At 43.6% G+C, this 15,962-nt stretch overlaps 1 protein-coding gene across 10 annotated transcripts in view; it reads right to left on the bottom strand.

Moving 5' to 3' along the window:
- sdk2b (sidekick cell adhesion molecule 2b) overlaps window positions 1-15,962 on the bottom strand; it is a 273,381-nt gene that overhangs the window by 6,502 nt on the left and 250,917 nt on the right. For 4 of the 10 annotated variants that reach the window (XM_079657186.1, XM_079657190.1, XM_079657195.1 and 1 more), the window contains 7 exons: window positions 11,222-11,359; window positions 10,652-10,861; window positions 10,079-10,204; window positions 8,664-8,828; window positions 8,376-8,516; window positions 6,052-6,211; window positions 1,201-1,330 (listed from right to left, as the gene is read on the bottom strand). In XM_079657186.1, the coding sequence (XP_079513312.1) occupies window positions 1,201-1,330; window positions 6,052-6,211; window positions 8,376-8,516; window positions 8,664-8,828; window positions 10,079-10,204; window positions 10,652-10,861; window positions 11,222-11,359 (1,070 nt within the window). The remainder of the gene's footprint in view (window positions 1-1,200; window positions 1,331-6,051; window positions 6,212-8,375; window positions 8,517-8,663; window positions 8,829-10,078; window positions 10,205-10,651; window positions 10,862-11,221; window positions 11,360-15,962) is intronic. The other 6 variants (XM_079657188.1, XM_079657192.1, XM_079657189.1 and 3 more) reach the window with 3 other exon arrangements.

Below are 15,962 nucleotides of genomic sequence, written 5' to 3'. Positions count from 1 at the left end.
TTGATCTGGAAAAGGTACTCAGGACCCGATAAGGCCAGGTGGGGAGAGATTTCTGGCTGCGGAATTCACACTAGGGACGCATGTAGCCGAGAGATGTCCCGAGATCATTTGAGAAATGCCTGGAGTAGAAGAATTTGTAGATAAAAGAAAACACTGAAGGAGGCCTTGAAAGCAAGGGAATTCAGGACCATTTACCCCCCCCCCGACGCTTTCATCTGACAAGGATCGAAACCAGACTGCATGATGGTTCCCCCCAAACCACAGGGAGGGAGCACATGGGCAAGAACTGAAAAAACATGTATGCATTTAAGACGTAGGGGAACAAACAAACCAGATAAATGAACATGTGAGGATAAAAGAAAATCCTGAAATGGAAAAAAGATTGAAGTCAGGATGTAGAAACATGAGGCAGGGCGGCACACGATCAATGGAGAGACAGAAAGAGACGGAGAGAAAGTCACAATTTATAGATTGATCTCACTTACTGGGCAAAAGCAGATTGGCAAATGCTGGAGTAGACATTCTAGAAATACATGTTCATCTATTGGTCCTGACAGTGTTCTTAAAGCACTTTAAATATGAATGCTAAACTATGATATTTGTTTACTTATGACTCTAGGCTGGGCTCTGCTACAGAGGAAAGCTAATTCAGAGTTTTCCTCAGAGATTATTTATACTAAGTCTGGCCTGACTTAAAGAGAACTCGGTAGGAAAATAGGAGAGGCTGCCTTCCAATAAGTAACTGTCTCTAAAATAAACTTTGCAGAGTGCATGTGCCCCCCCCCCCCCCCGGCTTACATAACTCCTGCTGTGGCTGAGTGCAGTGGCCTGGATCGCAGGTGAATGTTCCCAGAGTGACATTCTCCACAGGTCACTGCCTTGTGTAAAAACTGCTTTGCCGCCCTTGAGCAGAGTCATTCATCTCTCATATCTCCCTGTGCATTACTGTAGCTATATCTTATGACCCGACTGCATTCAGGTGAGTAACAAGGAAAAGACACAATGTGGACAGTATGGACTGACACAGTACAGCCGACGATGGAAAGCTGAATTCCAGAAGAATTCAAGGAGATGACACACACACACACACAGACAGGTACAAACATATAGGAAATACACACTTAATGCAGACAGACGGTGAACATTGGACACAGAGAGACCATACAAGACATAGAACAACATCAAGAGTTGCTACTGCACCTGTGAGTCTGAGATTTCGGAGGGCTTCTCAGTCAGGCTGCTGCTCTCTGCGGGGATCAGGTCGTTGTACTTTGTGCTGACGTCTTCGTCTGAGTAGTGTAAACTGCCTGGACTGGGCCTAGGAGGAGACCTGGGCAAAGAGACATACAGACATGAGGATCATTCAGAGGATTGTTGCCCTTAGCAAAGAATTGAGTAGACCCTTTTATTGTTTTAATGTAGGATAATGCACGTTTTTGCCGTCATTCCAATGTGATAGGTCAAAAGTAATGAGTTGTTGTAGACACACTTCCTTGTTTTGCTTTGACTTACTGTATTTACAATAATTGTTGGGCAAAGTTGAACCCATTAACCCTCATTAAGGGATTATTTCAGACACTTCTGATGGACCTTTAGGTTAACCTCAAAATAAAGTTGGTTGGACATTTTTGCTAATGCTAAATCTTTGCTACTATTGCGCCATAATAACTTTACAGAGTTGTGAAATCCTGTCTCTTAGTATTTCCACAGCTGTGCAATGTTTTGGCAATTCATAAGCCTTCACATTCACAGATCTGTTACTCAAGCTGGACTTCCTGTATTGGATTTAAATGTCTCACCAGGACCTAAAGCTACACCCCCCGCCTCTGTTGTATTGATGTTTAAATCTTAGTGGTTACTTGTGTGTAAAATGCTGCGATGACCAGAAAAACTGTTTTTCAATTTGGCCTTCTATATTGTATTCGGAAATCATATTGAAGCACTTTCTGTTAATAAAGCCTTTTAGGGAGTCTAGTCAGCCCTGATTCATTGCAATGACACTTCAGAAGGCGCTTCCTCTCCAGTTCACATGTATCACTGTCTGTCTGTGTGTAGGAGTGCAGCCTGATGAGAATCATGGGATACTCATGAGATGGCTCCCTAAAGCCTCTCTTCTGGATTTAATAATTCCCCCTCATTCAGTGCTCAATGTGGGCTGTGGAATGTCAAACCACTGGGCCCTTGTGACTAGAGTCTGAACTGAACTCTTGCTCTGGAAAATGTTATTAGATCCTACTGTACATTGTGTGGATTAAAGGGCTACTGGCATACTGCGGAGGATCGAATATTTAGATGTATATTTGAGAGTGTAAGTGATATATGAGTGAGAGGTGTTGAGCGAACATTAAAGCTGAGAGAAAGGAGGAATGAGAAAAATGAGGCCAGAGAAAGATGAAAAACTGGAAAAACATTTCCTAAAATGGTATGCTCTAGCCAAGAGTTCTTTGAGTAAATACGAGAGGGGAAAAAAGCTTCTCCGTATTTTCCACTGTCGCCGGTGCTGCTAAACAAACACCCATCTGTTTCTGCTGATTGGTGCTGGTTTGGCAGAGACCACGGGGACACAGGGACTCCTGTTGACTCTCCAGCCATAGTGTCGGCCGCCACTCGCTGCCAGTGGAGTGCTGCTGCACACACAGCCGATTTACACGTCAAAACCACATTAGCATTTCTCCAAATAAATACATCCTGAAAGCATTTCAAAAATGTTGTGGGTAAATTCCAGCTGTCTTCACGAGAGCTGGCGTTCCGCGTGTGGTGTGGATGAAATGGAACACTCCACTGGGAAATCACAAAGCAAACTGTAATTCAATTATGCTCAATGAGCTATATTAAACTAAAGTTAATTCACTTAACTTGAGTGGAGGAGTGAAACATGTGCAGAGAACTAATTATATATGATGTTCTACATGTCATCTCATTTGTCTATGTTGGTTTGAAGATGTTCTACAGAGTTTAAGTGTGTCACTTTATGCAGATATATTAACACTTTGCTGGGGGATGTGGGATGTGTTTTCCTTATCTTACTTGGCGTAAAGAAAAAAAGGGCACAATATTGCTTGAAAAGAATATGAGCTAGATGCCCTATGTGAGATGGCTGGATGAAATGCATGCAGATGGTGTGTGTATTAATATATGCAAGTTTTTGTTGTTGCATGATGTGCATCTATTTGTATCTCATGTCATTGCTTAGTAAAGTCAATGCTTAGTGGGCCTCACTGTATTAAGGACATCTTTTCTGTACTTAGTGCACTACTCTGCTTTGTAATTTTCTCTTTGTTGTTGTTATTAGCACTTATATATGTGAAACTGTTAGCAAATGATGCATTTAAGGATTATAATTGCAGTAATTATATCATTTATCAATAAAGGTAATGACACAATTTAATAGTTGTTGATTAATAACTCAAATGAAAACATTATTTTCAATACTTTGAAGTGAGTTTCTAAACTAACAGGTGGCTGGTATTAGCAAGATAAAAACGCATACTTTTTTTTTCATTTGCGACTATGTAAAAATAATGGTTTAAAGTCAAATCTCTCAGGGCACATTCTTTCTAAGATGCAGTCCAACTTTGAAAATGTTGCAACAAAGTTTGAATCACAGCTCGGAATTCCAATCTGCACTTATTCCCCAAGGACTCTTCAGTGTAACCTTTACCAACTCCCATTCCTCTGCAGTCCTTACAGCGATCCCTCCCCCTCTCCCCCCTTTATAAAACACAGTCGTACAAAGAGCTGGAGCCAGTGTGAAGAAATGCAATCGGGAGGCCATTGAGACATTATGATAAACTGCCTGTTTAAAAACATTGAGAAGGCTCAGCCCACTCTCACCTCTTCTCCTTGACTCTCATACACTGGTAAGTGAGGCGTGAATTATTTATCAGCTCTCTCACTTGGATAGAGAAGGCTCCACTTAATCCTCTCGCAGCAAAATTCAGTCAGCAGTACGTCGGTTAAGAAACGAGGAGCGGGGGGTGAAATCAAATCCGCCCCTGGTCTATACTCATTATCAGGCTCTCCTCTTGCTACAGTCGCCTGTAGGGACTCATTAACATGTCTGAAGTGTTCAAGACCTTTGTCATTCAACAGCTTTTAAAACCGTGTTAATCTACACTGAATTACTTCACCAAGACCTCCTCAAACCCCAAACCAGAGCATCAAAGTAAGTTTCAAACTAATGAAAGAGAGTGATGCAAAGCCATACGGGAATAATGGTGTTAATTCCATCCCTCTTTATCTTAAAGGCAGTTAAACATTGATCATCTGGGTGTTGAAGCTCAAATTGGAGACACATTTGGACTCCAGTGTTAGAGTTTATGTGCTGTCAGATTGCTAATGTCTGACATCAAGCGTGGGAGGACGTGATACCTTAGGGCCCGTGTATACATGGCAGAAAGGAGCTGGCGTTTCATCCAAAAAAAGCCTCCCAGAGATCTTTTATTGTTTCAAGGACAAGGATATATCGATAAAGTATGACCGTCGTTATACGATAAACTAGCATGGATTTGACCTGTTTGTGCTACAATACATACCGTATCTTTGACATTGTTTTTTTACTAATCACCAACTGGAAGATTCTTGCTCTCACACTTTGTACACAATGTTGTCATTTCCCTGTCTGACAGCCACAGAGCAAGGGATGAAGCAAAAACAAAAACCCCAAAAAAACAAACACAAGCTTTTGTACAGTGACGTCTCGGTGCTTTTCTGAAAAGTTGAATATTTTCAAGTTGGAGCGGCCGCACAAAAAAGATGGAGCACTTAGGAAAAAGGCGCTTGGCACGGCCCTTTTTCTGTAAAAAACTGCTTCCACTCGTTCAAATCAATTTAAAATAGACAATGGTGCTCAGAGTAAGGCGCTATGTTGACATGGGCCCTAAATTGTTTATTGTTAACCAGAATCGACAATGTGCTGTGGAACAGATAATTCAAGTACTATTCTAAGTCTTCCTTTTAACCTCTTTACAGTGATAACAATGCAGATTGACAATTCGAGTGGTGATGGACTAAGTTGTCAGTCACGCAAAGTGAACTGCATTGACTTCCCTGCGATTGTAATTGAATTTACTGTCATGCATATTGACCCTTTTGTAAGACTTTGGGAAAATGTTCTCCGTAGAGAGAATCTTTCTGGACCTGAAATCAAACAGAAATGGCATTTGCTGTCCGACACAGCGCTGAATTACAATGAATGCTGGAGGATTAGGAATGTTTGATTTGTGATCCTGGTATCAGGCGGAGGACTTTGTCCTGTCTTTGGTATTCTGAGACCGGAGATGGCATTAATCTATAATCAGGGGGGGGGGGGGGGGGGGGGGGGGTTCAGGTGTTGGGATTTGGGTTCCTTCGCTTAGGCTGAGTTCAAAGAGCGCCGAGTCTGAAAAGTACATCTGTGCATTCTTTCATTCCCCGCCTCCCCCCTTCAAGCCCAGAGACATAATAGGAAGCTGCCTGGAAGCCCCTCAAAGACCTGGAGCTGCTTTGATCTATCCTCAAGGCCACACTCGCATAAACACCTTCAAAAACTACTTTCTCTCACATTCTCATGCACAAAGCAATGTATGGACATGCAGGCTCATACAGAGGAGGCTAATTTGTTTCGGTGCAACATCAGAGTGCACCTGTCGCAAAACATCTAAATATCAGAATTCTAAACACACACTATCTGTCACATACCTTTCAGCCGTCCTAAACTGGTACTGGTCTAATGCAAATGGTTCAAAATTGGACCTATCTGTCCCTGCAGGTGTCAGTCAGAGTGATTGGCTTTAAACTATGTAATGTTCTCAACATACTGCGTGGTACAGCTGAGATGCACTGAAATAGAGTAGCATCATTAAATCCTTGGTGAGTCTTTTTATATGAAATGTTGAAAAAGCTGCAGATGAGGATTTGTCAGGAGGAAGAGAGCTAAAAATGTATTCGGATATGATGTGAAGATTCTATGGCTAAGCCAATTATAACACCATATGGTTGTCTCATATTGACCTGAAATGAAGCTTCTAGTTTAATTATAACCTGCACTTTAAAGCTGCTTAAATCTCTCACCGGGTGTAGACGCCGTTCTTCCGGCAGAAAGAGTTCTTCACAGACAGCCTTCGGTTGTTGAGTTCCAGAGCGGGGAAACGGCCTTCGTCCAGACTAACCATGTCTCCGTGGGTCAGAGCGTTACAGTTGGAGTTGTTTCCTGGACACACGTACAGAGACACTGTGTGACCACAGGCCAGATGGACATGCAAGTTAGTGCCCGGGAGGATGGAGGGGGCTGATCAATGACTTGTGGGTAAGTGAGTGAACAACATTAGGAGTTAGGAAGGATGGAACATAGACGGATGATTAAATGTAACTGTTGCTAAATGGGAATATGGACCAACTAAAGGAAAGTAATGAGTGAGTAAATCATAGAGATGTTTGAAGTCTTTCAGGGAAGTTGTAATGAGGAAATGATATGTCATGTCTTTCAGGTCTTAAAATGTGGACCATTAAAAACATTTTCCTTCCAGAGCTGTATATATCATAACTGTAAAGCTGAAAAACCATAGGTTAAAAAAAGGTGTGTCTTTAGAACAACAACAACATTATTGTTCGAGGATATGGTAACCACAAATGCTTTGACTTGATTTGTTTTACGGTTTAAAGAGATTCAACTATAGAACTAATATTTGTGACTTAAAGCAATAGTTAATCACTTTGGGAAATATGCTTATTCTATTTTTCGTTGAGAGTTACACAAAAAAAAAAGAATAATACACAAGGTGTAGCTGGAGCTTAGCATTAAGAGTGGAAAGAGGGGAACAGCTAGCCTGGGGTGGTAATTAGTGAGTTTAAGAGATGCTGGTTTATAGATTTTAGGAGCAAGGCTAGCTGCTTTCCCCTGTTTCCAGTCTCTGTTCAATAAGCCAACAGGCCGCTAGCAGTAGCCTTTTATTCAACAGACTGATACGAGAGTGGTGTTAAGCTTCTTATCGAACCCTTAGAATGTCTCAAAATGTGGATTTACTCCTTTCAGTCTGATTTAACTTTTGTTTTTACCAATGTTACACCATTGTTATGAGTCCCATGTAACACCTATAGAAAATCATAGTAACACAGTTATTACACCCCTTTTTATATCCATAGTACATATACACCTATTAAACCCATGTTACAACATTAATACACCCGTTTTACGTCCATATCATACCCATGTTACACTATTAATACACCTATATTACATATTTCTGTTATTAGACCCACATTGCACCTATGTACCACAAATGTTACACCCATATTCAACTGTAATTACATTATTATTAACACATAAGGTTTAAGTGTTATCTATACTTTTAGTTTTCATAATGGCACACATTGACAAACAAGGTCACTTTTTAGTGAGGTCAATAATACAAAAATGTGACACAAAGAAATAGGTTATTAGTCTAAAGTTATTGATTATTTTTTAATATACCACCGGTGGAAACTATACAGGTTATACAGTATAGTCCACACAAATTGAGGAATGTTTTTAAAGAGTCAATAACATATATAATAAAACCATTAAGTCAGGAACACAAATGACATTTGTAAATGCAAACACATAGGAAGACATATGATAAATGAGTGAGCCTCTGTGTAAACACTGTCTGTGGATCACACATGAATAGGCAATAACGCAACTTTTTTGCAACGACTCCCTAGTGTCCCTCGCGATTAATCAAAGCGCCAACTCTAAAGGCTGAGAGTGACAGACTTGCCATGCTGTGCAGTAGATTAATGTTTGGAGGCACTGTTGTTGGCCGTGCTACAGGTTTAAAAACACTTTCAGTCATCCTCAGACTTATGAGGGGCCGCAGCGAGGCCAGGACCTCCGCGGTAGCTCCAGGGCTACTCCAGGTCAATTGATGGTTACACAAACACGGAGAAAAATAAAAACTCTTGGGTAGGTCCAGTGGCCGGGGCCAGATTCCTGCAGGGGAATATGGAGGCTTTGAGAGCGTCTTTGTTAGAGTGAGAAGGAACCTCTTGTTTTCCCTCTGTCAGTCAGAAAGATGGGCAGTGACCCGCAGGGACCCCCTCCCCCCCTCCCATGCCTGGCAGCTAAACAGCTATGGCAGAAGTGCTGAGCCAAGGGAAATACCCGCTGATGTCAGAGCTTCACTGAATGGACCTCTTCTCTCATTCTTTTATTCTCCCTCTACTCTGTCAATTATCTAAATCATTCAAAAAAAAAGTTAACCCTAAGTTTGATGCTCAATTTTTGAAAACGGCAAATCATTAAATCCCCTTATTAAGTGAGAATCTTTATTAAGAACATTTGTAATAATCAGATTCCCGGCCCCTCTTACAGCTTCTAAGTCTATTTAGAAACTCTGGAAGTATTTGTGTGCACTCACCTGATTCTGACTTCTTGGCGTACTTCTTGCTCTGGCCTCTGATAATGAGGATGAAGACAAGCAGCAGGATGAAGATGAGCCCCACCAAAGCCACCACGACCAGAAACCACCACTCCTCGTAGAAAGGCGCCACTTTTTGGGCTGGACGAAACACATACATTGGAATTCATGCTTGTTAAAAATAAAGTGGCCTTATTTCTGTGATGCCTGAATGACCTCAGGGAATTCAATTAATAGGTCTGAAAATGTATGTTTCTCCAATTTATGAAGAAATGTATGAAAGCTCACCAGATATCGAAGGAGAAGGTAGACTGGGGGAGCCGTACCCGTAGTCGTTCACTCCAATGACCCTGAAGTCGTAACTGACCCCTTGCTTCAGGATATCCATGTTGAATGTGTGTGATGTCACCTCCTTGGGGATGTCCTTGATTAGGATATCCCACAATCCCTCATCTGTAATGGAGATTACGTTTTAATTTTGTGTGACGAGAAAATTAAACAGGTAAAACATTTAAACAGTGCCAATTTGTCTTTGTTAACATGTTGTTTGTTTTGTTTGATACAAGGCTCCGGCCTGGCTGGCTGACAGCTCCCCGGGTAATCCATAATTCCAACAAATGTTACACAATCCATCAATTTCACTGCTCCTGTTAAATTTACAGCAACCAAATCTACATCATAAATAGTGTTGCAGCCATATTTCACACGAAGAAGGTTGTTTGCTTTGGAAATCTTGCCAGAGAGGCCCTTTATTACACATCGCTGCTTGTAAACATCTCTTTTAGTGAGGTACACAAACATAAACTAGCACGGGAGATCATCTGTCATTGGTCACTTAACTTTTTGCAAAAGTAAGAAAACGGGTCATTTGATTTGAAGATAAAAACAAGTCATCCAGTTATATGATACTGCAGAGAGTTATGGCCCTTGGCATATGGACACAAGAATACGAGGGGGGAGGGGGTTGTGAGAGGTTGGTTTACCATCTTCCTACCCTTTAATCCTTTATTATAATTATGACGTTTTTATTGCTATTATATTTTGTATTTTGTTGTACCTATATGTTCACTTTATTTTATATTGTTTCATATTGTTGCATCGTTTCACGTGTCTTATCTTTCCGAGATAAATCATTATTTATTTTATTGAATTGTATTTGTATTATCATACCTTTTACCTCCTTGTTTCTCTTAACCTGTTAAAATGTTATATTTTGCTGCATGTATTTTTAAAGGTCTTAACATCTGATCTGAGGGGAATGTCTTGTTGTTTATTTTTAATTTGTGATGTGTGCCATTTTGTAAAGCACTTGGAGCTGCATGTGCTTTATGAAAAGTGTTATCTAAATAAAGCTTATTATTAAATATTATAATAACTCTTAATTATACACTAAGCACCCCCTTCTATTTTCACTCAAAGTGGTGAAACACATCCCCATCAGTGAGTCACCTACCATTCATCACCTCCCTAACCCTGTCCGTACCTGTCAATCAAAACTGAAACCTGATGCGAATTGTTTCAACTGCAGCGCCATGATCAATAACCAATTAAAACACCAGGGAGACCCTCAGGGGTCGCAGGTGTTGACACTTTACACCACTTTCCTTATTTAAAGTGTCAAGGATGACTGATAGGCTGAAAGGTTTACTGATGCATGACTAAAGTGCTGATCGTCTGTGTCCTCAGGCGGCTGCAGCACACACCTGAAGGTCTGGCCTCGATCACGTAGCGACTGATGGGAGCACGTCCCGGGTCCCCGCTGGTCCAGTGGATAGTCAGGGCCGAACCGTAGCGAGTGATGAAGGGTTCTCCTGGGGGTCCCGGGGCTCCTGGGAAGGAATAAAAAGGACTTTCAAATAAAGAATTAAAAATTAAAGATCTATTACACGACAATTTGATCCAAGGAGCTTGTTTTGACCCTCAAGCTTACTTTCAAATTATTTCAATGGTGGGACAATTTGGTTATGCAGCATAGGATCATACCATTTCAGATAAATGGGGGTGCTAGATTACTGATTTTTTTTTACTGTATCTTATTATAATACTGTTACTATAAATATAGTAAAAACTCCTTAGTGTCCATAAGTAAGTCAACATTTCATTTCACTTTCCAAAATGGCAAAAAGATTAAACAGAGAGGTATCTATCTATCTATATATACAAAGAAATAAACCAACAGGCGATTGGATGATAAGTCAACCAAACAAGACTTGACAAATCAGATGTAAATCCTTAGTCCCGGAACAATTTTCATAATCAGATATCGCGGCCTGTACCTTCCCCGGGGCCGGTGGTGATGTTGGCCTCCACCTCAGGCCCGTAGATGAAAGTCTTGGCTCGGATGCGGAAGTTGTAGGTGATGCCGTCGGCCAGGTCTCTGAGCTTCAACCAGAGGGGGCCGGTCCCCTTCACATCCACTGTCACTGTCTTACTGACGCCTGGGGGGGAGGGGGAGTGGAGACAGTCGACACAGGCCACTGAGGACTCTAGACAAACAAACCACATTTAGAGCAGGTCTTACACAAGCCAAGCAGGGAGGGAGCTCACAGGTAAACACACAAGCAGACATGACATTAGTAGGGGGAATAATTATATTGATGTTATTATATAACCGTATTTAGTCAGGTTGTGATGATAACAGAAGATAAAAGGTTGCAAGCTGTTAGGGTCAATGTTGATTAGCTTAAAGCTCAAGTAAAATGCACACTACAAGACTTTTGAACAGGTTAAAGTAAATTGATCGCAACAAAATCTGCATATTTATTAGATCTTGTCGTGTGCATAAAGCTTTTTATGGAAATCAGCAGCCATTTAGAGCAGGGAAAAGTGGGAGAACGAGAGCTCACCATCTACCGGTGTGCAGGGTTCGTAGACCAGACGGTAGCCCTCGATGATGCCATTAGGGAAGGTGGGCTCGCCCCAGGATACGTTGACGGAGGTGGTGGTCAGCTCACTGAAGTGGATGAAGCTGGGGGCACTGGGAGCTGGAACATTCAGAGACCAGAGGTTAAACGATGCATGGGAAGTAGTCAATAAACAAGCATGCGTAAGGGATTTGGAGCTCTTCCAGGGACGTATCTGTGGACATATGGCTGTAGAAATGGGTGTGTTTCAGAGAAAACTCAATACAAAGCCCATAAAACTCAAATGTAACCATATGACAAAGGGTCATGGCTCCCATACGATCGCTAAAAAATATTATCTGACAGGACTATGAATTCACAATGACAATTTTCAGCCTCCAGGCGCCCTCACAGCTGACTGAGCCCGTGACACCACTGTGCTCCAAACACTGTTTGCCCTGTTGCCTTTAAACTTGTCGAGCAGAAGTTGAGACGCTTGCAGTTATACAAAGCCCCTTTGTCTTTGAGAAAGATGGGATCACTATATCCACAGCGCTCCTCCTTCCTCCCCCTTCCAGCTTATCATCCGTTTCCTCCTCTCACCACAATGGCTCACGAGGGAAACCAAGAGGCTGTGAACAGGCTCTTTTTCTTTCTTTAAATGCACCACAAATTTGAAGAATTGCTTTTTTATACAGCGATTTAAGAAATATAGAGAGAGAGAGATACAGAAAGAAAGATATAAAATAAAGATAGATGGTAATGGGCAATTTGTGTGGTGCCTGTAGAGAGAAAGCATGCTCAGAGAATTTCCATACTTTTCAGACAAATATGAGATTCAGCAAAAGAGTTCCGAGTGGGTTTGCTGATTAGAAACGTATGCTCTGTGTGTGGTTCTGCTAATACAGTTTGGCATGCTGACAGCAACAATTAGCATCATGTTTGCATCAAATACTTTCCTCTTGGTTGACTCATCCGCTTTGAGAAAACACTCTGCGTTCTCCACACCGGCATCAGCAGCACATAAATATGACAAATGAATGAACATCACTGTACGTGCTCGAATTCATCTGCTTTAGTCATGTCATCCCGTTACCTTGTTTGTCTTCAGCTTGTCTTCTTTTGTTCAGTAACTCTCCATCAGGTGTTCATTAATTAAACGCAGAGAAGTATTTGTTTTACTGGATTGCTTGATTACCGCGGTTCCTGACTCTTGCACTCATTCATAGTGAATTTGCATATTTATTACCTCCGCCAAAGAGGTTATGTTTTCAGGTTGGTTTGTTTGACCTGTTTGTCAGCAGGATTACAGAACATCTACCAGCCAGATATTTATAACACTTGGGAAGGAGTGTAGCATAGGCCGGTGAACAACATATTTAATGCTATAGTGCAGGGGTGTCCAAATTACCACCCGGGGGGCCAAATCTGGCCTGTGATCCATTTTGAATTGGCCCGCAGCAAATTATAAATGTATAATTGTCACGCTCCTGGGTTCATGTCACGGTTGTAGTTTTGTAGGTTTGGGTGTTTTTGCTGTTTTCCATGTCATGTTTTCCTCTGGGTTATTGTCTGGTCCTTTTCCCTGTGTTTTTCCTCTTGTCATTAGTTCCCTGGTGTGTTTAGTTATCTGATTGTGTTCACCTGTGGCCCTTGTGTTTCTCCTCCCCTGCCCAGCTGTTTCTTGTCCTGTTTCTCAAGTCTCCTCTCGAGCTACCTCTCGAGTTCGCTCTCAAGTCACCGCTCATATCTCCTCTCCAGTGCCTTCTCAAGTCTCCTCTCGAGCTACCTCTCGAGTCACCTCTCGAGTCTCCTCTCAAGTTCCCTCTCAAGCCCTCTCTCAAGCCCTCTCTCAAGTTCCCTCTCAGGTCCCCTCTCGAGTCTCTTCTCGAGTCCCCTCTAAAGTCTCCTTTCAAGCCTCCTCTCCAGTCCCCTCTCAAGTCTCCTCTCAAGTTCCTACCTGAGTACCCTCTCAAGTCTCCCCTCGAGTTCCCTCTCAAGTATCCTCCCGACTGCCTTCTCAAGTCTCCTCTCGAGCTACCTCTCGAGTCCCCTCTCAAGTCACCTCTCAAGTCTCCTCTCCAGTTCCCTCTCAAGTCTCCTCTCGAGCTATCTCTCGAGTCCCCTTTCAAGACACTTCTCAAGTCACCTCTGAAGTCTCCTCTCCAGTGCCTTCTCAAGTCTCCTCTCGAGTCTCTTCTCGAGTCCCCTCTAAAGTCTCCTTTCAAGCCTCCTCTCCAGTTCCCTCTCAAGTCTCCTCTCAAGTTCCTACCCGAGTCCCCTCTCAAGTCTCCTCTCGAGCTACCTCTCGAGTCACCTCTCGAGTCTCCTCTCAAGTTCCCTCTCAAGCCCTCTCTCAAGCCCTCTCTCCAGTTCCCTCTCAGGTCCCCTCTCGAGTCTCTTCTCGAGTCCCCTCTAAAGTCTCCTTTCAAGCCTCCTCTCCAGTCCCCTCTCAAGTCTCCTCTCAAGTTCCTACCCGAGTCCCCTCTCAAGTCTCCCCTCGAGTTCCCTCTCAAGTATCCTCCTGACTGCCTTCTCAAGTCTCCTCTCGAGCTACCTCTCGAGTCCCCTCTCAAGTCACCTCTCAAGTCTCCTTTCCAGTTCCCTCTCAAGTCTCCTCTCGAGCTACCTCTCGAGTCCCCTTTCAAGACACTTCTCAAGTCACCTCTCAAGTCTCCTCTCCAGTGCCTTCTCAAGTCTCCTCTCGAGCTACCTCTCGAGTCCCATCTCGAGTCCCCTTTCAAGACACTTCTCAAGTCACCTCTCAAGTCTCCTCTCCAGTGCCTTCTCAAGTCTCCTCTCGAGCTACCTCTCGAGTCACCTCTCAAGTCATCTCTCAAGTCAACTCTCAAGTTCACTCTCGAGTCTCCTCTCTAGTCCCTTCTCAAGTCCCCTCTCAAGTCTCCTTTCAAGTTCCCTCTCAAGATCTCTCTCAAGTCATCTCTCAAGTCAACTTTCAAGTTTCCTCTCGAGTCTCCACTCAAGTCCCTTGTCCTGTGTCGTTGGAGGTTCCGCTGGGGGTCCTGCCAATCCTATGTCCTGTGCCGTTGGAGGTCCCGCAGACTGCTCTTCTGCCGGGGGTCCTGCCAACCCCATGTCCTGAGCCGTTGGAGGTCCCGCAGACTGCTCTTCTGCCGGGGGTCCTGCCAACCCCATGTCCTGAGCCGTTGGAGGTTCCGCCAACTGCTCTCCTGCCGGGGGTCCTGCCAACTCCATGTCTTGTCCCTTTGGAGGTCCCGCAGACTGCTCTTCTGCCGGGGGTCCTGCCAACCCCATGTCCTGAGCCGTTGGAGGTCCCGCAGACTGCTCTTCTGCCGGGGGTCCTGCCAACCCCATGTCCTGAGCCGTTGGAGGTTCCGCCGACTGCTCTCCTGCCGGGGGTCCTGCCGGCCCTGTGTCCTCTTCCGTGGGGGATCTTGCCGACACCGGCTCCTGCCCGGCCTCCGGAGCTGTCTGGTCTTCGCCCTCGAGCCCGGTCCCCTGAGTTCGCCCGCGGTGGTCTTCGCCCCTCCTCGAACTCTGCCTTGCCCCCGGGCCGTCCGCCCGAGTTCCCCTCTTTGAACTCTGCCTTGCCCCCGGGCCTTCCGCCCGAGAACCCATCCATGGTCTCTACCTTACCCCCGGGCCGTCCGCCCGAGTTCCCCACTTTGGACTCTGCTTTGCCCCCGGGCCGTCTGCCCGAGTTTCCCTCCTTGTTTTCTGCCTTACCCCGGGCCGTCCGCCCGAGACCCGTCCTCCAGACCCCCTCCACCCACCCTGCTGGACTTTGTTTTTTGGGACGTCTGGAATCCGTCCCTTGAGGGGGGGGTTATGTCACGCTCCTGGGTTCATGTCACGGTTGTAGTTTTGTAGGTTTGGGTGTTTTTGCTGTTCTCCATGTCATGTTTTCCTCTGGGTTATTGTCTGGTCCTTTTCCCTGTGTTTTTCCTCCTGTCCTTAGTTCCCTGGTGTGTCTAGTTATCTGATTGTGTTCACCTGTGGCCCTTGTGTTTCTCCTCCCCTGCCCAGCTGTTTCTTGTCCTGTGATTACCCTTCTGTGTATTTAGTCTTGTCTCCTCCTGTGTTCAGTGTTGGTGCTTCTTTTGTGTGTGACATAGTTCACCGTAGAGTGTTTTGTTTGCTTAAGTCCTTGAAATAAAGGTGTTGTCAAGTGTTATCTGCGTTTGGGTCCTCCCTGCTTCACTCTGCGTATCAATAATGGAATATGGCCCACACATGAAACTTGTGCTTGTCTTATATTGTACATCTTAAACATATCGAAAAATACATTACATGTGTAATAAGCCACATTTTCAAATACATTCAGTAAATTAAAGTTGAAAATATTTTTTACAACTAATTTTAGTTGATAAAAAAAAGCCCAATAACTTATTTGCATAACAAGCTTGAGATATAGACTTCCTATTTCCCCTTATTACAAGCAATCAGAGGTTTCTATGTTAATGAATGAACTGAAAACTAAATAAATGAAACACTAAATGAAAGCTGGGATGTATGCTGTGTTTTTTTGCTTAAAGCATATTTACATACATTTGATTGATTTTGCTAACTTATAACTTACGAGGCAATATACCTCACCTCTAGTGAGTGGCCCAGCCCTTCGTATGTTTTTCTGCATGTGGCCCTCAGTGAAAAAAGATTGGACACCCCTGCTATAGCGGATTCGAAAAATGTAAAACAGCCATGGTGGTGGTCTGCCTTGCTCTCAGATTGCCCTTTTATTCGGTTTCTAGTGGTTTAATGT

Source organism: Notothenia rossii (genome assembly GCF_949606895.1).
Source record: "Notothenia rossii genome assembly, chromosome: 11".
Lineage (NCBI taxonomy): Eukaryota > Metazoa > Chordata > Actinopteri > Perciformes > Nototheniidae > Notothenia > Notothenia rossii.
Note: the sequence above shows the minus strand (reverse complement) of the source record. Positions and strands in the feature narration are given on the sequence as shown.